At 38.4% G+C, this 22,815-nt stretch overlaps 2 protein-coding genes and 1 long non-coding RNA gene across 7 annotated transcripts in view; 2 read left to right on the forward strand and 1 right to left on the reverse strand.

Annotated features, from left to right (window-relative positions):
• The window catches only part of EPS15 (epidermal growth factor receptor pathway substrate 15), a 42,588-nt gene extending 25,349 nt beyond the window's left edge, over window positions 1-17,239 (forward strand). For 2 of the 5 annotated variants that reach the window (XM_048946247.1, XM_048946250.1), the window contains 12 exons: window positions 1,910-2,071; window positions 2,692-2,889; window positions 4,017-4,214; window positions 4,689-4,766; window positions 5,017-5,107; window positions 6,379-6,414; window positions 7,309-7,445; window positions 8,771-8,840; window positions 10,072-10,148; window positions 10,563-10,725; window positions 13,271-13,449; window positions 15,328-17,239. In XM_048946247.1, coding sequence (XP_048802204.1) covers window positions 1,910-2,071; window positions 2,692-2,889; window positions 4,017-4,214; window positions 4,689-4,766; window positions 5,017-5,107; window positions 6,379-6,414; window positions 7,309-7,445; window positions 8,771-8,840; window positions 10,072-10,148; window positions 10,563-10,725; window positions 13,271-13,449; window positions 15,328-15,474 — 1,536 coding nt within the window. In that variant the 3' untranslated portion in view covers window positions 15,475-17,239. Of the gene's footprint in view, window positions 1-1,909; window positions 2,072-2,691; window positions 2,890-4,016; window positions 4,215-4,688; window positions 4,767-5,016; window positions 5,108-6,378; window positions 6,415-7,308; window positions 7,446-8,770; window positions 8,841-10,071; window positions 10,149-10,562; window positions 10,726-13,270; window positions 13,450-14,012; window positions 14,064-15,327 lie in introns of all 5 variants that reach the window. The other 3 variants (XM_048946252.1, XM_048946248.1, XM_048946251.1) reach the window with 3 other exon arrangements.
• Window positions 5,022-20,701, reverse strand: LOC125693867 (uncharacterized). The gene is made up of 4 exons (XR_007377289.1): window positions 20,591-20,701; window positions 7,516-7,570; window positions 7,068-7,212; window positions 5,022-5,123 (listed from the first exon to the last, which is right to left on the reverse strand). It is a non-coding gene; the product is annotated as an uncharacterized LOC125693867 (long non-coding RNA).
• Window positions 20,702-20,713: 12 nt separating this feature from the next.
• TTC39A (tetratricopeptide repeat domain 39A) overlaps window positions 20,714-22,815 on the forward strand; it is a 49,155-nt gene continuing 47,053 nt past the window's right edge. Inside the window, exon 1 of the mRNA XM_048946257.1 lies at window positions 20,714-20,877. Coding sequence (XP_048802214.1) covers window positions 20,837-20,877 — 41 coding nt within the window. The 5' untranslated portion in view covers window positions 20,714-20,836. The remainder of the gene's footprint in view (window positions 20,878-22,815) is intronic.

A 22,815-nucleotide genomic window follows, 5' to 3' on the forward strand; every position in this document is an offset into this window, starting at 1 on the left:
ATCATTGAGGCACTACGTCAAGTTATGGGCTTTTTTCCACATGCCCAAGACTCAGCTCCTCCATCAAGCACTTTGTATATGTGTATGGTTTCTTAGTGTGCCTGCAAAGACTCTAACATAAATGGTGATTCTTCTGGCTTTCCCAACAATAACTGGGAAAGAATCCTGGAATAAAATTCCCTAGAATTTTTCTGACATGAAGTCAAAAGGTCTGTTTCCAGTTTTAAGTGGAATATTGAAACTTTGTGAAGAGATTTTTTTTAACAAATGCTTGGAACTCCTGGGGGAAAAAAAAAAAAGCACAACTTATGTTCACATCTATGGAAGAAAGAAGAATCTATTTTGGAGATATCAGGTACAGTCATGTCTCCTCAGCGCTTCTCTACTGCTGTGGCTGGAACAGACATTGGGTCTCAAGAACCAGTAGCAAGATTGAAAGTCATCTATGTGACTATGCTTGTGTGTGTGACTGAAAGGAACTGTTACTTCCACCCCTCAACCTGGTTGTGTATGTTGAGAGTCAGATGGGATTTGTGTGCAAAGTCATGAAAAAACAGAACGGATTTGGACACTTTCCCAGTTGTCCAAGTCACTAGCTGCTGTCAGAGCTTTTTGCATATATTGACTTATTTTCCATAAAGCAGAATCAATAAGTCATCTATTCTGGCTGCTGTAGGTTAGTCATGAAATTTCAGCCGTTAATCCTGAAGTTGATAAATGGATTTTGATTTTTTTAATAAACGAGTCTCTGATATTATTAGGTAGTCTTCTGACTGTCTTGAGGTTCCCTGTTTTGCTGGGCATCTGACTGCTGCACCATATACGTTTGTTTCTCTCTTCTTGTCCTGGTTAACTGGAGATGTTAACAGATATGAGTTAACCTTCTTCCCCTTTTTGAAAAAAGATAACTTAATCACCTAAAAGTGACAACAGAATCTTACTGTAGAACAGCACAGGAATGCGTGATCTCATCATGTCAGCTTTTTTTTCTTACTGTCCTAAATTTTCTTTCATCTCTTTATTGTTGTATATGATTCTGTGTTCAATTACTCTTTTTGTTTTTTTTTAGAAAGACTGCAATCTTCTCTCATCTACTACTTCTGTAATAATCCTTTTTTGATCTCTCCGTATTACTTCTTCCTCTTGACTTTGACAGTGCTTGCTAAATTCTTGTCTTGGTTTTTTTCCCGTGTTATCTCTGCAGTTTGAAGTATAGCCATTGTTGTTGCTCAGAAATGAACTAATTATCATATGATGCTACTTTCTCTATCTTATATTTTATTTACAGCTGTTCCCTGTAACAAAACATGCCATGTTTTCATATATGGAACATGCATTTCTTACCAGGAAAAAAAAAAGAGGGTGATTTCAGCAAAAATTGGAGGTGGGGAAAATCTTAAGGGAAGTGCAATTGGGTTAATAAGGCACTGATTTTGCTCTTTACCTTGCTGCTAAAATGAGTTTGTATTTTTGGGTGTGTGTTTTTGAGGGGAAAGGAACAGAGTAAAGAATTTCTGTTACTAAGGAACTCAATAAAACATGTTGCTAAAATAGAAAAGAATGTAGCAGCCTGAGTAAGGATGACTTCTGGATTCAGGAAGGAAGCCTACCTCCCACTGATTAAACTGTTCTAATTTCTGTTTGGGAGTGTGATCTTCAATATTTCAATACCTTGTTGTTGTTGTTGTTGTTTGATGAAAGAAAAGAAAAAGCAAATAACCTAATTGTTGTTCTCTTAGAATTAAAACTTGAGAACACTTGCTTGTGTGATGTGCAGTACATGTTAGCCTTTGGAAGATAACATGTTGCCACTCTCAAATCTGGCTGATCATTACCACAATTTATACCATGAAATTTAATGGTCAGAGGGAGCAGTAAACAAAGGCAAAGCAAATCTGTTTTATTACAGGATCTACAAGATGAAGTAAAACGGGAGAGCAGTAATCTGCAGAAACTGCAAGCTCAGAAACAGGAAGCGCAGGAAATCCTTAATGATCTTGATGAGCAGAAGGCCAAGTTGGAAGAGCAACTTAATGATATCAGGCAGAAATGTGCAGAGGAGGCCCACTTGGTAAGGCCTAGTGGCTTCAGCCCTTAAGAAGGAATGCTGCATTTTGAGTAAGGCATGCTTGCACTGTGTTGTGGTGGTTGGGAAAGGAGAAAAAACTTTCAAGATTAAACAGCCTGAGTTGCAGGATTTTGTGACCAATAGAGAATAGGAGACATCACTTATTTCACTGACCTCTTTATGTCTCAGTGTGCCAACAAATGTAGTAAGATGTGTTTGCACATGTGAAGTTGTGTACAAATGACACAAATGTGTAACACAATGTAAATGTAACTATAAACACTGATTATCAGGACTGATTTCTTGGGATTAAAAAAAATAATAATCATATATATATATATTTTTTTCTAACATAAAATTTCAGGGTTGGTTTATTTTTTCCCATATCTTAAATATTAGTAATACCTGTATTGGTCAGGAAAGCAGCTTGATCTCATTGGGACAAATAGCAGATAAATCTTCTGTTAGAGTATGATCTGAAGTCTCTGCAATAGCTGGTCATAAATCTTCTGGTCATAAATCTTAGCCTTTCCTAGATATATTTGGAGGTGTGGGGGTATTTTTGGTGTGTTGTTTGTTGTTCTTTTCCTAATTTGACTTTGGAATCCTTGTTTATGCTTTAGATTGCCATGCTGAAAGCTGAAATAACGAGCCAGGAGTCAAAGATCTCAGCATATGAAGATGAGCTGACCAAAGCTCAAGAGGAGCTGAGTCGTCTGCAGCAAGAAACTGCAGAGCTTGAGCATTGCATAGAGTCTGGGAAAGCACAGCTGGGACCTCTTCAGCAACATCTGCAAGATTCACAACAGGAAATCAGTTCGGTAAGGCATTGTGAAAGGGGAAGGAAAAATAAAAGGAAAAACAATAATTTAAAAAAAAAAGAAAAAGGCAAAACAAAAAAACCTGTTTTAGCTGACAGGCTTTGGTATGATTTTTCATATGGAGAAAATGTCTTTCTTTTCACAATTTCTATACGTTCCATTGCTTGCACAGAACATGTGTTTAGTAGTTACAATTCTTACAGACTGACTCGCTTTGCTCTAAGTATTTATTTCTATTTCTCCATTGTTATAAGAGGGAATTCATTATAATTGATAAATAACTTGCTTTAATGTAATGAATGACTAATGAGTAATGCCTCTTTAAATTCCTTATGTCCAATAGTTATTCAAGTTTTCTTCCTCAGCCGCAGCCTGAGCCATGATCTCACTGTTCATAGATTGATGTGACGTTGGTATAGATTTACTTTACACATTTACTTAGTGTATTCTTGAAGGAGGAAGGTGAATGGAAGAGTACTGGGACTAGGTACAGAGAAGCAGAGAGATTGCTGCGTTGTTTTTTAAGAACAAAGCTGTACTTTGTATGTGCAGTCAACAGTTTATTACTTCAATGAACAGTTAGCTTGCATACCTTTTGGCATTTCTCTCATTTATTGCTGAAATAATCATGTGGCTGTAACTGCCTGCTTAGGAAAATATATTTTGGATTTTCTAGACTTCAAAAGTTGTGTGGAGGAAGATAATTTTGTAATTTTTTCTATTGAATTCTGATTAAGCAGCCTTTTACATTTGTGGAGCTTAAGGCAATTACAAGTGAGTAATGTAAAAGGGAATAAACAAAACAAATCAAACAAAAATCAAAAACCCACACCCAAACAAACCGAAGGCTTTGCAAGTCTGATGTGCTTGAGTGGCAGTGGAACACGTCTTTAATACTGCCAGTGATCACCAGTGATACGGCCTGCTTCCTTGGCACAGAAGGTTCTCAGGTCTTCTACCATATCTCTTCAGGAGCAGATTTGTGCTTTTCTATGAAATGTTATAGTTTGTTATACTTGATTTTGGAGTATGAGAATTACCTTCCATCTCACAGTTAGGAAGGGGGAGTTGTATTCTAGTTTCCATGTGCTGCTGCGCTGACACACATGCGTTATTTCTGTTCACAGGTGCAGACAAAACTTCTTGAGCTGAAAGAACTGGAAAGTAACCAATTTAGTTGGCACTCTCAGCCACAGACTGTACTTGTTAACGGAACTGCGGATCATTCTAGTCTTAGCAACAGCAGCAGTGAAACTGCTAACCTTAATGAGAATGCTGAAAGGGAAAGCATAGCTGAAGATGAACAAATAAACAGTGTATCCCCAGTGAGTAAAATGTTTTGCCTCCCTGATCATGATGCAATGCAGCTGTGAAGTTGGAATAAATTAAGAATGTATTAAGATTGATTGTATTTTGTTTTTAAACATTTTCAAAGTGAACTTTAAGGATGTTATTCTGAGGGAGTATTCCAGAGATCTGGAAGTTGATAAGCAGAAAAAGAGGCAACATTATTTTCCAAAGCTTAACATCATAAATTGAAGAGTAAAATTAATGTTAAAGAAGAGCAGCTGTTTCCAATTGTTTCCAATAGAATGAGGAATAGTACGAAAATCTAAAAGCTGTCTTGCTTTTTAAATGCCCGGTTTTCTGTCTCAATTTATCGAACACTTCAGTGTGTTCTAAGTATGAACCTCTGGAGGTATCCTTTAGTATATTCTTACAACAGTTTGATACTTAAAATGGAGTAAGTAGTGTAGTGTTCTGTTTACTTACACTGAATTGCTTTTATCCTTACATAGACAAGAAATAGTCCTGAAACAACAGCTGCTGCTGCAGAAGAAGACAAAGAGACTCCATCTGCAACTGTTACGAGAAAAGTGAGTTTGTTCAAATTTAAGTGGGGGAAGAAGTGAATGTAAAAAGAAAAAATAAAAATAAATAGGGCACGATGTCATAAATGCATTTATCTTATATAGCAGGTTGATTTTTACTGAGGAATACTATAGCTCTCTGTTGAGTTCTGATGAATTCAAACTCATTTCAGCTTTAAGAAGTTAATAAATGATAACAGTATGAGGTAAGTGTCTCACACTTCTTACCTTTCTTTACTTCTTTCATGTTTTTCAGGAGGATCCATTTGATGCTGAATCTCATCCGTTGCCTGATATAGTTTCTGAAACAAGCTTAGAGTTCTTCCAGTCCGACCCTTTTGTTGGCAGTAAGTACACTCTTCTCTGTAAGTGCAGATTTGCAGAAATGTGTTTTGTATGAACACAGATTAAACTTCCAGTCTTCTTGGAATAAATGTGAAAGTACTTGAGTGACAAGAGCCGATAGCATTACAAAAATACAAATGAGAGTTCCAGAGTGTGTCTCTTACCTGTGTTTTTTTTCCTGAGTGCCTCTTTTTTCTTTTTCATTTTTTTCCTTCTGGAGGTCTCATTTTGGTATTAAAAGTGCAGGCATACTTGTGAAACATGTGGTGTCACTGATCTAAATTGGAGCACGGAGCCACAAGCAGATCATCTGAGGGTTCAGTGCGCTGTGGTGTGGGGAGCATGTGGGTGGCTGAGAGTGAATGGCTGTGGCCTACTTATGGCAAGTTAGGTACTCAGAAAAAGATAATGTGGAACTGTACCATCTGTTCATCTTGTGGAAGTGCTAGGCTTTATTTTAAGAACTTGCCACTTAAGAATTCTGTTGCTCCTTTTTTTTCTAATGTTGGGAGGAGTGATCTGTCTGGATGGAGACACTTGGAGTATGGGAGGAGTTAATTTGGATTAACTGTTGAAACAGATGTATGCAGCTAAAGAAGCTAAATTTATTTTGCATCACTTGGCTTTAAAAGATTGCCAGTGTAGATTTAAGCTCTAGTTCATCTTTTTCACTTAAAAATATTAAAACAACTTCAGTGATTTCACATACATATTGTTTCTTATTTTGTTTATATGATGAAATAGTTTATACTATGAAGTAGTTCTGCTTATGGGGTATGACAGCCTTCCTTTCAGAGGAGAAAGATATGTCAATTAATCAACCTCCTGGATTTTGTGTGCTCAGTTTGTTTAGAGGTAGATATCTAGAGCTGTAAGACCTTATATATGTGAAATGAAGAAATATACTGGTGCCATATACTTGTATCCAGTATAGAAATGAACACTTGATGGCTGCTATCCATTGTGTCTGTGAGAATTAATAAAAGTGGAACTAAGTTTTCATCAGTAATTAGCCTGTATTACTATGGTGTAAATACTGCACAATGTGCATCTTTACTGAGAGCAGCCAACAGAGATGCATTTTTCAGATGGCTGTTATTGTGTGCTTCATTGCTTTGTCTGTTATCAGCTCTTGTTCCACTGAGAATTATGAAACTCTGCCTCTGAGTGAGGGAAATTCTAGCTTTAGAAACTTATTTCTATCAAAAAGACTTCAACTCAGTACACGAGCTTTATGGTTTAAAATCTACAAGTCACTTTTTCCTTTGAACAGGTGATCCCTTCAAAGATGACCCTTTTGGGAAAATTGGTGAGTAACTTTTTAACTTCTAACCTTTCCTTTTTTCTTTCTCTTTTTTTTTTTTTAATAATAAATGATTCCTAGTAGAACAGTACATGGGGGGGGGGAGGGGGGGGGGGAAGTATCACCACTTACAGTGGGAAAAAGATGGTAATGACTTAAAAAGCCACTGTAGGATGGAGATATAGCAGTAGCAGCTGCCCACTTGTGTTAAACCTTTTCAGAGAAGCCTGTTCCCTAGGAACTTTCCTCTTGCTTTTGAAAGTATTCTTAGTGGGGATTTAAATATATGGAGGTGGTAAATGGAAGGCCCCAAACTCAAAGGATGTTTTGTTTGCAGAGAAGTTGGACTGTATGTTTAAAGGCTCTTAATTCAGCATCTTTCTGTAGCATAAATATTGAAAAAGATGGGGAAATCCGTTGAGGCTGGCTGTTTAAGCAATGCCATTGCATTACTTGCTCAGTCCTGAACAGCGTTACCAGTGGCAAAAAGAAAATGGGCAGTAGGAAGGCTACAGCATGGTGGGTGCACCCAGTGTCAAATAAGGAAACATCAGTTATGTTTGGGGAGTGAAGGAGAAGAAAGTATGGGAGTTGTGAAAAACGTTAGTTGTTATAAAAATGCTTCTTTGTAAGGGGGCTGAGTTAAAGAATGTATTTACCTGGTTCTGCTGAACTAGCAGCACAATATAGTTTTTGTTGTGTGCAGAATATGTTGGTTTGTCTAGTGGTTGAACCATGGAATTAAGATTATTCACAGACCAAGGATTTTTGAAGCATCAAATCTGTCTTGAATGTGTCACCTTCCTGCAGAATGAAAGAAGCAATATAAAGTTTCATTTTTAAGATGCTAAGTTAAATAAAGCAAGTAGAATTGTTAATGAGATGTTTATCTTTTTTTAGATCCCTTTGGTGGTGATCCCTTCAAAGGCTCAGATCCTTTTGCAGCTGACTGTTTTTTCAAACAGTCCTCCACTGATCCTTTTGTGACTGCAGGCACTGATCCATTCAGTGCAGCAAGCAACAATAATAACAGCACAGTAAGCTGATAACATATTTTTTACTACTATATATAATTTGGACAAAACTATCTGGTGCATTTGGACCTACCTTAAAATGCGGATATTCAGAAATATGTGGCTCTCTTGTCTCTTTCTGTTGCATTCTAGAAATAGTTACACAGAAAATAGAAATAAAAACATTTTAAAAATATTTCAGTGTGCAGCTCCACAAGTCAGAATGTTTTGGGACTGAGTTAAGCTCTATTAATAGCTGGTAGAACTTAATCTTTGTTTTCTTTCAAGTTCATTAATCTCCTCAGGTTCTGTTGAGACTTCACTTTTTTCCCTCTGAAGCTTGTAGGATCAATAAGTATGTTTTATCTTATTTAAAGACTGCTGTGATAGCAAGTTCTTCTAAAAACCCAAGCTGTTTCACAGATGTGGTGTTTGTTTTTCATCATCTTTTTAAATTTGTCACTGGAACCCAGTCATAACGTGGGAATTGTTATTGAATGGCATATTCTTTCAAATAAACTTAGGCCTAACTTCTAGCTGTTCATATTATAACCGAGCAGTTACTGATTAATCACCAGCCTACAATGAGGTAGAGCTGGACACTAAGTCTTGTGGGATGTAACTTTAATGAAAATAAAGTAATATTGAGGGCTGATAGACACTTATTCTGAGAAGCTGAAATTATGTCTTAAGTTTGTCCTAGTCTTTTTGCAGTATCCTCTTTCAGTGGTGCTAATCATACCTCAGTTCTAGTTTTGTGTGTGTGTATAAAATCTGCATGTATGTATTAAAAATACAAGTGGACTATTAATGCATGTAGGAAGCAAGTTAAGTGGCTATGGAGTGTGCCAGAGGTGAACCTGCAAAAATGAGATAGTGAGGAATTACTCTGCCTTACAGGGGTGTTCTTTTCCTTCTGTATGATATGCGTGTTATGCAGATGTTGAGGTCATATTACCTGACCTCCAGCCTTGAAAATTGGTTTTCTACAATCTTCAGTACTTTGCACACTATCCTTCTTCAAATCACAATATTCTAATACTTCATGGACTGACAATAGGAGAAGTGAAGGCATGGGATGCACAGTCTGTAGCAGCTGATCCTTGTGTGATCTGCATTTCTAAAGTTATGCATTTGTCAGAAATGCTTTGCTGCACCTTTGTTATTGGTGTAGCAATATCTTCACAAAGAATGTCTTTTTTTCTTTTTAAACTTTGATGCCTGGCGTAAAGATGCTGGACCAACCTTATCTTAAACCTTCTAAACTTAAATTGTGATTGTATTCTTAAAATGTGAATTAATCAAGCTGAAAAAACAAATTTCCTACTAAAGTAATTCTTTTATTTTAGACAGAGATTCTGAAGAAAAACGATCCTTTTGCCCCTGGTGGAACAACTGTTACTACATCAGATGATTCAGGTAAAAGGAGACTGTGCACATGAAACTTACTTTCTTTTTCTTGTTTTTGTTCCTAGTCTTGACTGAATTTGTAATGGGGGCATTTTAAGGACTTTTCCAAATTAACATTTAACATAAGGAACAAGTTTGTGGAGAGTGTTCTTATTTAAAATAAGCAAAGAACTCCTCATCCTCAGCCTGTATCACTAAAGACTGATTTTGCAAAAATATTCCTCTTCACCTAAAACTGCTGAAATACCCTGATCTAAGTGTTTGGGCTAGTTGAGTGGTTTCTACTACTTCCTATTAAGGTTGCTTTTAGGAGATTTCATGTTGCTTTCAAAGTAAAATACAAGGTAGTTATGTACTATGTAAGAGAATCTAAGATAAAATAACTGTTTGATCAAGGCTTCTGTTTGTATTGCTGTGTCCCTCTCTTATCTGAGGGTAAAGATGTTTTTGGGAGGAGTCTAATCCACTCTATTGCCAAGTTGCACCAGGAGGCATTCATCCAAGGCATGAATCTTTGTGATATTGTACAGTAAGCAGTAAAAAAAAACAAAAACAAAAAACAAAATCCAAAACACTGTTTTTGGAGGCAGAAGAGATTATTGATATTATTGGATTATTGGTAAATGTAGTATGCTTCTTACTTTACAACAGAACAGCAGTTCTTACATGCTTTGTGGCATGCAAGAGTTGAAGAACACTGTTGTTATTACAGGTTGAGTTCATACAAGGTTTGAAGACACTGTATTCCAGATGTGAGCTTACTGTTGGAAGTGATCTCATTTGTGTTCATAGTCACTTATGGCTGTACACAAAATACACAAAAAATACCTGTCTGCACACAGATCATAGAATCATAGAATCACCAAGGTTGGAAAAGACCTAAAAGATCATCCAGTCCAACCATTCACCTATTCCCAATAGCTCCCACTAAACCATGTCCCTCAACACAACGTCCAGCAACATCAATACAGAATACAGATACATCAATCAATACAAAATACAGATACATCAACAGAACCTTTTCAGGAGAATTAATGTTAATGTTCTATAATGTTAATCAGTTGTTTATATTTAGGTTTTTTTGTAAAATCTCAAATAGCAAAAGTGCCCACCTAATTATGTATTTCACATGGAAGTAGTCTTCAGTAGGCTTCAGTATATGTAACGGCTGCTTTTTTTGTTGCAGGATCTTTCAGTGTTTCATATTTCATTTCTGTTTGCTTGATTTTTGTGTACTTAGCTACAGACCCCTTTGCCTCTCTGTTTGGAAATGAATCCTTTGGAAGTGGCTTTGCTGACTTCAGCACGCTGTCAAAGGTAATGTGAAATTAGTATCACTCAGAAAATGCATGAAACTCTGCAGTGACTTACTGTATTGTTATTTCTTATGGTTTTTTTATCGTTAGTTTTGCCAATAATTAAAATTTACAATGGCTAACTTTCTTGACAGAGGCTTTTTACAGTAAATTGTCTTGCAATTCCAGTGTGAAAGACACAAAGCTTTGTGTTTTCTCTGTATTTCAAATGGCTTTGAATGTATATAGCTGCACTCAACTTCTCATTGCTGTACACACTGACTGTTCCTGATGTTTTTCTGTAATTTTCATCAATGTTTGCTTTTATTCTTCCTGGATTATGAGTTTAAAAACAAACTTTCATTTCTAAAGATAGAAAGTTTTGGTGACATTGCACTGAAAGTGTGTATGTTGCTGTTTTCTTTCTTTCTCAAAGGCCAACAATGAGGATCCCTTTGGCTCTTCCACATCAGGCTCCATCAAAAATGTGGTCATAACTAAAAACTCATTTGAAGAGCCACCAGCCAAAAATGAGGATGTCCCTCCTGCATTGCCCCCTAAAACTGGAACTCCCACAAGGCCCTGTCCACCACCTCCTGGTAAGAGCTGATGTGAGATGCATTATTTAACATTGGTGGTAGGGCAGTAATTACAAGGGGATGGTGAAGTATACTGGACTAACAATGAATGAGTGAGAAGATGTAAAACAAGTCTGTTCCTGATGTTGTTTTTTTTTGCCTCAGTGTTAAATTTTGCTTGACATTTGTGGCAGCATAGCTTGCTGTTTTTTCTGAGTTTTGTTTTTTGTTTCTTTTTTAAAAATGAGACAATATAGAGTTAATATGGGTATCTGCAAGAACACAAATGGCTACAAATTAAACAGTTGCTGTTGAAATAGGCTGTGAGTATTGTTTGAAGTGAGAAGCCATTGTGTTCTACCTATTGCAAAACTTCCAGTTTTAATGCTGCCTTTAAATAAATATTAAAACAACTCAGTGTGTATGTGGCTGGAGTAAAATAAATTAAACTAGAGTTAAGGTGACAGCCTCAGATGTTCAGATTAAATTTTTCCATGTTGCCTTGCCAGAGGTCTGTAGTGTGAACCTAGCCAATGCAATAGCAATAAACACAGGTTTCCTGTGCTGTTCTCTGTTCAGCCATAGCTGAATCCTCTGGTTTGCTCCATGAATACACATCAATCTTCTCCAGAAAATATTATGATTGTCATCAAAGTTAACCAAACCTTCTTCTGGTTGCATGAAGTCCATGTTACAACAGAATCTGTACTTTCAATCTTTTTTGTTTTCCATAGATTGGAAAATACATTCCATTACTCGTATTCATTTAACTTTTCATCCTTCATTTCATTCTCTTTAAAAACTTCTACTGCATCACTTTCACTACTACACTCTATGGTTGAATTTTAAAGTGTTGGGAAAACTATAGCATGAAATTTGAGTAAGTATTCATCTTTTCCCCTCAAAAGAGGACAACACAGAAAAAGTAATACTAAAAGTTTAAACTCAAGTGCTTAATTGTAATGCTGAAGTGAGGAGATCTGTTTCATGCCTTGCAAGTAGCCTGTTTCATTGCAAATAACATAACATAAAAGCAGTTGACGTGACAAGTGGTGTTAATTTGAATGTTTGATAGTGTTTCCTTCTATGGAGGCCCTTAAAGGAGTGTGTGTGGGATTTTGGATTCCTTATTTAGGAGTGGCTACAAGGTGGTGAACAAATTCATTTTTAGAGTGCAAGCACCTAGTGGCAGAAAAACAGTACTGCTATTAATGGATGGCTAGAAAAAAAGTACCCTCTTCCTGTGGTTATCATGATAACCATTCCCAATAAATTCTTTGCCCATCATGAATCACAAATTGAGATATTGAAGTGTATTTGTTCTTAATGACTCTCTTGGTCAAAACAAAGGAATGCTTTTTTGAGGAAGTGCCTGTCCTTTTAAAACTTCCTGATAATGGAAAGTGCATGGAAGGGCTACTTGCTTGCTTCTGATATCCATTGCCTTCCCAGGCACTGATGAGTGCTACCATTTCATGATCTTTGGGTGGGTTTGGCATATACTTCATATCCTTACAATTATTAGTCCTTCCTCTGTAAAAGGATTCTTTTTCTAGATGTCATTTGAAGCTGCTTCTCCCACAGTATTCAGGAAAATAAAAACCATGCCTTGTTTGCCAGTGATAGAACATGATCAGTGAGGGAAGACTATCATGGGAAGGTTATCTGAGAATTGTCTAAATAAATCATGTATTCCCCAGGGGAGCATTCCTAGAAGCCTCGAAGTCATTGCTGAATTAGAATCTCTTTTGGTCTGTGAAGAACAGAAGCATACGACCACTGCAGTGGTCAAACCACTTACTGAATTTGCTGGGTGAATTCAAGAAACTGCAATGAAACCTTTACTGTAAATAATAACATATGGAGAGAATGGTGGGATGAAATTTAGCTCAACTGTTCTTGGAAGGATTTGGATTAATGTCCTCAGAGGTGCTGAAAGCTGACTGGGGTTAAGCTGAAAAAAGAACAGGTGTGGGCTCACGTCTGCTTCTATTTCATCTGCAGCTACTTAGGCAAGGATGAACAAAATAGTTAAGCCTGTTTGTTACAGTGTTTGTTATATGGCTTAACTGTCTTAGTTCTTCTGTGAAATGGTGTGTGTTAGCACAGCAAGAGGATGCTTTTCCTTGCTGTTTTGGAAGATTTGCATTTCTGTTCTCTAAATCAAATTCTGTTACTTTGATCCAGACAAATAATAATTCCAGTAAGGCTTTTTTCATCATGGGTAATTGATAAGCTGAAGAAATTACTGTGTTGATAGAATAGGGACTAAAGACTTAGGAATTCTCTTCCCGAAATATTGCTACATCAGGACATAATTGTGCTCTTGAATCATTAACATACATGTGTTCCTTTTCATCTGATTACACTTTAAGAAATATTGGGCCATGCCCTCATTTTTTAAACTGGCAACCCTTCCTCTGAAGTCATGATAACTCCACTAATTTATCAAGAGGAGGTTGCATTCCAAATAGCTTTTGAATTTGTTTTTCTTTTTTATTAATACTATTTTTGGCGTGTTATTACCTGCTATCTTAAATTCATTTTAAATTCATTTTAATCTAAGGGAAAAGACCTATCAATCAAATAGACTCTTCAGATTCCTTTAAACCGAGCGATCCATTTCAGCCTTTTCCCACCCCAGAAATTCCCAAAGAACAAGAAGCAGATCTATTCTGTGATCCATTTGCTCCCACCAGCATCGGTAAAGAGGCTGACCCCAACAATTTTGCAAACTTCAGTACTGTGAGTAAACACTTTTTACATTTGTTTCAGTATACTGTCAGCTTTGAATCGTTCACACTGACATCTTCAGTCTAATTTAAAATATTAACACGTCTCCCTTTTGTACGTGGGATCTCCCTTCCACTAAACGATAGTTACATTTAGTTTACAGCTGAGGCTGCCCTAAAATAGAACAATGCAATAAATGATGAAGTTAATGTTTATGTTGCATTGCTTTTGTGAGTTTGTAACACTTTTTTCATGGAGGCCTCCTTTTAGAAGTAGGACATTTCATACATTTGTTCTAGGTATTATTCATTTTATCAAAGCACACAGCAGATGTGAAATGTCTATAGGTATAAAAGCACGCTTGATGATCTAATTAAAAACACAACAAAAGACATGATTTTAATCTTCCTGTCACTGAACTGTTTAGTTATAATAGTGAAATATATGACTGAAATAGTGATGAACAGCTTCATAATAGTGTATGTTAATGAAATGTAATGTGGTGAGTTTGGAATGGCTAGTAAACTCTAGATTTATGTATGATGCAGTGAAAAGTAGTGTCTCTTTGTAACCAGAATCCATTTCATAGAAGTCGTGGTGTCCAAGCACTAGAAGCAAATCTAAAGGTTTGTGCATGCCTATATATGTAATTTTTATTTTATTTTATTTTTGAGCTTTTGCAAAGAGGAATTTTGGAAGGCATCATTTCACTTTCCATCTTGATATCTGTGAAATGCAATTTGCATTCACAGTAACGTGATCATACTGCTTTTTTTCTTCTTTTTTGCTGGGGGGTAATAAACCATTTGCTTGATTGAAGCAAATGGAGGGTTGACAGTTTTTCAGAACTGACTTGTGCTGGCTGATGTGTCTTTTTAGCATGACAGTAATGTTACTGATTGCTTTTACTGGTTAGATGGTCTGAGAAGCTAGTTTGGAGGACAGAATGTGAAATGTGGAGGAGGAAGCAAAAGTTAATTATTTTTATAAAGGAAAAAGCATTCCTTTCTAGCTGTTACTACTGAAAGAGTAACAAGTGAACTATGGAGAAAACACAATCTTTTCTACTCTTAAATACTAGCTCAAAGCAGGAACTAACTGGAGTACATTGTGATAACCCTGTAAGACTTTCCACCGGGACGTTCATGAACACAAGGGCTTCAACTACCCCTTAGCATTTCTGCATGCTGAGTAGAAACAAATTCTGGTATTATCTTTTGTATTGAAAATAATACCATGTTTTCTGACTTAGTCATTGTATCACAGCAGTTCAGTTCATATTCTGTTCATATCAAAGTACACTGAAAGGATCTGTTCTTTTTCTTCTCCACTTCTCCACTTATCACACTTATCTTTCTCTGTGTTATCATAGGCTTCTAACTGTTACCTCAATATTCTGCTGCTTTTTACCTAAGTGTGTTTCATCTGCACAATTAAAGTCATTCTACAGCTAATTTTCATAGTCACTGTCATCTGGAAAAGGCATCTCTAATGAAAGTACAATTAATTAGGATGTCCTGTCATGCTGGATATGGGTGTACTTGCTCTATGTTCTCACCATTCATTCAGACTTTTTATAGACTGGTTTGTTATTCAAAAATAGTTTGATTTTAAAGTATTGCACTTGCTGCTCCTGCAACCTTTTATCAAAACTTAATACTGAATTTGAAATACAGTGTATTAAATGAAAAACAGAGCAATAGGGTGGCTTTAGTGCAGTTCTTAACAGTTAAACCTTGAACTAAGCTAATAGTAATAATTTACTGACAATAGAAAGCAAGTAATATTCAAAAACTACTATGTCAAATGTTTTACTGACACTCACTTAAACCAAGAACAGGATTAGTTATTGCATTATTAATCTGATTATTTTGTCTTTTAAAAATGCAGTATTCTACTGAGGAAGACATGATTGAATGGGCTAAGAGGGAAAGCGAGAGAGAAGAGAAAGAAAGATTGGCAAGACTAAAACAGCAAGAGCAAGAAGACTTGGAACTGGCTATTGCACTCAGTAAATCTGAAATATCAGAAGCATGAAGTTTAGAATAAGATGTTGTCATATGTCAACTGTTTTGTCCCTTTTCCTGAATACCTAACCTATTTAAATGTTAATCAGAAGATTACATATATACAGAAAAATTAAGGAAGGATTTAAACTTTTGAAAGTGGTGTGTTCCTGCTAAATTCAGTCCTTTTGGTTATTTTTACTGTTTGAATAACTTAATTCTAGCATTCAGTTTCTCTCAAGTTTTCAGGAAAATAAGGAACATTTCCCAGATGTAAGCAAATCAGTTGAAAATGCAGAAAATGAGACATTAGTTTGACTGTAATCTGTCAGCAGTTGGTAATTGAACACAAAGTGAACACAGCAATTATTCTGCCATGGCTGATTGTCTCCCATCAAGCAGTTAGTCATTGAAATCTCTTCTAGAAAGATTTTAGTAATGCCAGAGTTGTGGAGTGCTTTATTTTATATGGATGCATATCGATTTTTATTTTTATTTTTTTCTCTTCATTGAAGATTCTGTTACAATCTTCATGGAATCCAAGTCAAAAAGAGTGTGTCTTACAGAAACCTTTAATGCTTTTCTTGCATGGTCGTAGGTTTTAAGACCAGTTACTTTGTTTTATAAAGCAATTAAATGGAAGATTTGTGTGCATTTGCTGTTGGCCAAGATGACTGTCAGATAACAAGGCCCCGCTGCTCTTTGAGCCAGTTTTGCTTGTGAAATATGCAGATAAGTAATTGGCAAGATTGCTTGCCCGTTCACTGGCAAGATAGTAAGTTGAAAATGAAATGAGATTGAGAATAGAAAGAAAACGTCTGATTATTTTTTTCATTATTTTTTTAAAGGTTGCTTTTTTCCTGTATGTGTAATTTATTGAATGCCAACAGATAGTTGCACCTTAAACTGATTTATTTTTTTTTTAATGGTCACTGAGTGGGATTGATATGATTTTAATGAAAATAACTTAATGAAAGTAACTTATTGTTCACTTTGAAAGAACTCCATTCTGGAGAATTGGTTTAATTAAAATAATTCCAAAAATAATCTTTTGCCCTATCTGAGAAAAATGGATGGCAGCAGCATAAGCATCAAGAGATTTTTCTTTCTTTCTTGCACTTTTAACTTGTGGTGTTTCTGTTGAGGAAATGGAGAAGTTTCAACACACAGCACTGGGAGGGGGAGTTGGACTCAGCCATGCTTCAATACACTTAACCTCTTCCTATTATCTGCCAATGCTGCTGTTGAAAGAGTTTGATAGTTTTCAGTTTATCAGGAAAATGGGGAACCGGACTGCGATGTTTTTTCTTTTGCACTGGGAAATGAGCATTGAAACACCTGCTCAAAAAAGGTAACTCAAATTTTTGCAAGGATTAAATAGTTAAAACTTATCTATACATCTCTGCAATGAGTGTACGCTAATCTTGCAAATCATGCTTAACTGGATTACATAGTTTCTTATCTTTTGTTAAAAAATGTATACTCAGTGGACCAACACAATATTATTATGTATATATTATATATATATTCTTGCTTTCCTTTATGGAATTTAAAAGTTTTGAGTCATTTGATGTTACATTTCATGTTACTGACTCTGACTATAGTACTTTTACTCAGACTACCAACAAACCACTGCTGTGAGCTAAATGGCATTACTTATGAAGTTTTAACTTTTTTTAAAAAAAGAAACTTGTTCAGGTGGGATTAGCCTCTATTTATAGACTTCCCTTTTGTTTAAAAATTCTAACAATAGCCTGTAATTATGAAGAAATAAAGTTTAAGTACAGAAGTGTGAACTGTTTGCCTATTTTTTCAAAAGGGTGCGGAGCTGTAAAGTAACAGGCAAATGTAATGTGAATGTGAGAAGGTGCTCTGTTTGTAGTCTGATGGGAGGTGGTTCATTTTCCAAGAAACAAGCTGCATCAACAGTGGGGTGAGCTGCAGTGCATATTAATCCCATTTGTCACTTGCTTCATTAGGAGTCATGGCAGCTTCAGTGAGAATTCATGCTACGTTTGCCTCAGGATTTTTGCCTGCACAAGGTTTGCAACGCTCAAATGTTCCATCCTTAATATTCCTTTGTGAAGATATGTCAGCATATCATGTGCTCTCAACATAAAGCACGTTTTCTTGGCTTGGTAAATCTTCAGTTTGACCCAGAGTATTCTTCTCAATATGGTGCGTCACATCTTCATGTCACAATGTGGATGTAGACTGCTTGGTCAGCAGTTCAGGAGTTCCAGCAGTCTCTCATGTCTTGATGCTTCTGTTACAGCATTGATCAATATCAATGTACTCATCTAAGTGGCCCCAAATACGTATTTTTTTCTGGTTATCTTTTTAATGATGCATCAGTTGGTTTAGACAATGTAATATTTTCATTAATTTCATTAGATTCATACACAGCCTGGAGGTCGTTTGCAACCATCTGTGGGCAGGTTTTTTTCTTTTCAAATCCTCTACCAAGTTCACATCTTGGACATACTTTTGCCTCTGACTGTGCTGGTTTCAACCTTGTCATCCCTGCAAGTTTTGAGCTGTCCATATGATTCTACCATGAAACTGAAAGTAGTTGCTGTTCATCTTGATAAATTTGATATCCTTTTCTGTCTGTCTGATATACTGTCTTCTGAGGTTCTGTCGTGTAAAAGTTCACTGAATTCACAGCGAACCATTGCACTTTTTATTTAAGAGGTTATCTAATGTTTAGCAGATGAATTGGCCACCTGACAGCTACATTTCCAATGCAAGGTAACTTAAGAAATTGTATCGGTGGCATGTACTGGGAATTAATGTTAAATATCTGTTATCACTGCCAAGTACTGACAGAATAAAAAGGCAATAAAGGTGCTTAATAAAGGACCTGATATACTGAGTTGACTTTAAGTTGTCTAGGAGTCTGTCTGCTACGTTAAGCCTGGAGACATGATGTGACAAAGAATGCTTCTGCTCAGTTCTTAGAATCTGTTGTGTGCAACATCAGTATTGGGCTTCCTGGTTTCTTTGGTTATACGCATTTCCTTGCCATCCTTTGCCACCTGACATGCCAGCCGTATGTCGCTTCTTCACACAAATAGCATCCAGTTGTCAGAACCATGTTGCCTGCTGTTGTTTCCCCATTAACTTGTCAGTAGCTTCATTTAGCTATTGAAACTTAAAATTCTATGTTTCAGAATGAAAAATTTTAGCAAAACGATAACTTCAGTATTGGAATGCTTTATTCTTTAGCCTCAATCTTCCAATGTGTGCATTGTGTTTTACAATATTGACAGAGCAGTATTTTTCATTGATACCATTTTTAGATAATAAAGGAAACAGAGCTAAATTATGAAAGGGTAGAATGAGAAAAGTAACTCATCTTCAAAATGTTGTCATTTCCAGTCTTCACGGAATGCTCTTGAATTTAATTCTGTTGTTTATTAGGGTGATGGTTGGGATTCCTATGCATCCATTGTTTACCATGGAAGATTTGTCTTGTGCAATTGTAAATCACAAAATATAAAGCAGACTGTCAGCAGTTATTAATTGAAGTGGACAGAAATCTTCCCAAATTGAAGATCCTTCCTGATGCATTTGAAACTTACTTTTTGGGTAAGTAGAGTGGGATGTTAATTACCTGTATGGGTGTTACTGAATACCTCTTGCACTAAAAGTGAGAGATCTTGAGCTGCTAGGACCTTGGATTTTTGAATTGAAAATGAAAAGCATTAGCTTTTAAAGATCCTGTAGCTGATGGATGGGAAAATGCTGCACTGTTTGGATATTAAGAGGTCAAGATGTTTCCAGTTCTCTCTTGTTGAATTATTGAATGATTTTGGACAAGCCACTTTTTAATGCTAATCCTCCTCCTGTTTTCTAAATAACAAAGGGCCTGGCAGTATATTGTGTAACTGCTGAAATTAAGAGGCACTCCTGTTTGTAGTAACAACTGTGTGCTGCTCTACTTGTGTATATTCCACAGGTAAGGAAGATTTAACATAAGGAGCTGGTTGTACTCTAGGACTGTTCAAACTGGAAGTAGATTAAGAATTCAGCCAAAAATGCTGTTCTGAGCAAGATACACTTGCTTGAGGATTTAGTTTGCTGATTAACATGGGTTGAAATTCTAACCTTTATTTCAGAGGTCTGTCTCAACAGCAAGAGATCTTTTTAAGACTCTTTGCAAACTGACAGCTTTCTCGCTTTTCTGTCAATAAAAGAATTCATTAATTAAATGCACTCTTTCCATTTTCTCTCCACCCAGCTGCCCCTGTGTACTGGAGTGAGACCCAGGACTCCTCCCCCACGTTTTAGACCTCAGGAACCATGTTCAGCTAATCAAAGACTTTTTTTAACCTTACACGTCCACTGTTCCCTAATACACCCATTGTTTTGTTATGTCAACCTCGTCCTCCTGTTTGTCCTGCCACTCCCTGCTCTGTGTGTGTGTGTGTGTTCACCTTTCCCTTTTTCCCTTGCTCATTTCCTTCCACAAACTGTTACCCTGTCAACCTGAATGCTAAGATTATAATACAACAGACGATCGCATTGTTTTCAGCATCACGCATCAATGTGTAGCTTAAATTGTCTTAGCATTATTTTTTTTTTTTTTGTTATGCTTCTGTAAATGAAGTTGTCCTTACTCTGTTCATGCTGACCTGGGCTGTGTGCACGGCTGGCTGGCACCACTTTGTCCAGCTGCTGTGCTGCGGGCAGGAAGGCTCCAGCTTCACACCCACGGCCATTGGAGCACGCTGACATGGCGGCCGTCCATCCAAACCTGGGCTAGCAAGGAGCCGTGCCTTGCTCCTCTCAACGGGAGTCAATAACCCTAATTCCAACCTGCTGCCAGCAGCGATGCAAGAGCAAATTGTAAAACGTCACTCTTGGAATTTCTCAAGAGTGTCCTGGCTATTAGCACGTGGTTTTTAGTTGCGGTCTGGAAATTGCTTCACAGTCTTAACATTGAATTGAAGTTAAACGTCTTTGGGGTGGATTCCCTTATGTCTGACGGTGCCTTTTGCTTACCTGCACTACTATCCTCAATTTTTGTTAAAATTTCTGATAAAATTGTCGATGACCTGTGAGAATTTGGGCTCGGGCCAGGCTGCACCGCGTGACGAGCGCCGCGCGGGACACGGGAGGAGAAGCCAAGTCCCCACACCTACCTGCTCGCGGCGCCTCGCGACCAGTCCTCGCTCCGCCCGGGGCGGCGCCGCCGCAACCGCTCACCTGTGTGGGCGGTCCGTCGGCGGGGCCCGGCCCGGCCCGAACATGCGCCGAGGCTCCCGGCCGCCGCCGTTTCACATCATGCCAGGTGGCTGCGGCGGCCGCGCGCGCTGGGGAGCAGCGGGAGCGGCGGCGGCAGCGCGGGCGTCTTTTCTGCAGCCGCCGGAGCTCCGCGCGACGCCTCCATGGAGCCTCCCGAGGGCAGCGGCAGGAGCGGGCGGGCCAGGTGCGGGCGGGGGCCGCGGGGCCGCCTCATCTCGGGCCGCGGGGGGCGGCACGGCGCGGCACGGGCTCGGGTGGCTGAGCGCCGACCGCCTCGGCCGGGGGTCGGAGGGCCGGGCGAGCGGCGCTTCCCAAACACGCGGCGCCACCGAGGGCGCGGAACCCCCGTTTTCTTTCAGGTGCTTGTTTTCCTTCCTTGTCTCGCGTGGGAGGTCTGTGCAAATGCCATACCTGTGCTGCAGTCCTTCAGGAGCTGCGTTCGCGTCTGTCTTTGTCTCTGCCGTCGCGTTTCGGAGCGGGGCGACGCGCCTCGCCCTGCCGGCCTGCAGCCCGGCCCTTCCACGTGTGCTCGCATTGCCCGCAGAGCACACGAACTTCTGTGTACGCATCGCGTTCTTCCCTGAGGGCAACGGTAGGTTTTACTTGTGGGACCACAGTGATCATCAAGTTTCAACCCCCCTGCTATGTGCAGGTCGCCAACCAGCAGACCAGGCTGCCCAGAGCTACATCCAGCCTGGCCTTGGATGCCTTCAGGGATGGGGCATCCAAAAGCTTCTTGGGCAACCTGTTCCAGTGCGTCACCACCTTCTGTGTGAAAAAGAGTTTGCAAATCTACGTGGTGTGTCGGGAAGTTCTGAACGTGCAGCAGAACGTTCACAAAGCGTCCTAAAGCGGTTTGTTGGATGCTGTTACATGGGGGTGTCCAATAGACGGTGCTGGGAATTCCGTGCTGGGGCCTCGTTGCCTTTCTGCAGCTCCATCTGCTGGAACCGAGGGTCACGTACCAGCACCTCGAGAAAGAACGATGTTTTGCTTACCGTGCTCCAAAATGCTGGACTTGAGATGTGTTACAGATCAGGATTTTTGCTAAATAATGGAAAAATTATTAGTATTTTCATGTTATGGCTCATGTTTTTACTTGAAAGTATACCTTTACACTGAATGATGTAGGAAATGTTTCCGTAGGACTGAGCTCGTGGTTCCTGAGGTTTTGGAGATGCTTTGGGAACAGACTGAAGTTATTAGGTTGTGGTTGGAGCACAGGACGATCTAGTGGGCTGCTTGGGACAGAGAACAAACATCAGGTTTTTTGAGCAGGAGTGATGGAAAATGGCCTCTCATCCTGCAGTTTTTTTGGCTTTTTGTCTTTGATGCTAAAATTTCAGTTGTCTTTTGTGGAAAAACGGTAATGAGAAGGTATTTGAGTGTGAGGATGGTCATTCAGATATACCTGACTGAAATCTCAAATGCAAGTCAGGCAGAGTGCAGTGCTGTGTTATTACTGTCCCACCTGTTTGGCTCTGAGTGCAATTGTTGTCCTTAATGGGTGAAATCTTACAGCTGTGTTTGATTTACACCAATCCACATTTCTTGTTAGAAAGGGAAGAAATGCCAGGAAGTTCCCAGACTGCTCCCATTCCCAGTCTCAAATCCCCGCTTTTTTATTTTTATTTCTTAATGCTCGTGTTACTTTCTAAGTTGATTTTGCACTCTGTGAGTTGGGCAGAACAGCTGTGTCCTTCCCAAGGCCTACGAACAAACGTTCAAAATGGCTTTAGAAGCACTGGGTGGTAAGAAGCCTCACTGCTAATGCTTTTACTGTTCTCCACTCTTGATTCAATTTGCAGGTTCAAGAGAATTATAAAAGGGTTGTGCTGAAGTGCTGTGCTTCAATTTTTATTTAATTGGAGAGAATGCGGCATTGTTACTGCCAAGGTACCGTGAAGTACGCTGTGCAGATAACTTCTCAAATACCAACTCCATTTATTGGAAGCTCTCAGGGAAAAATGCTCTGAAATTTCATGTAAAACAATAATTAAGGGCATGGCGACAGTCTCCCATTTGTCCAAAGTATTTTGTCATTCCTGAATGTATGGTTATGAGAGCCTCAAGTACTTCTCAGCAAGGGAATTGGAACAGAAGCATGGTTTCTAAGTTGCAG

This window comes from Lagopus muta, chromosome 5, assembly GCF_023343835.1.
Source record: "Lagopus muta isolate bLagMut1 chromosome 5, bLagMut1 primary, whole genome shotgun sequence".
Lineage (NCBI taxonomy): Eukaryota > Metazoa > Chordata > Aves > Galliformes > Phasianidae > Lagopus > Lagopus muta.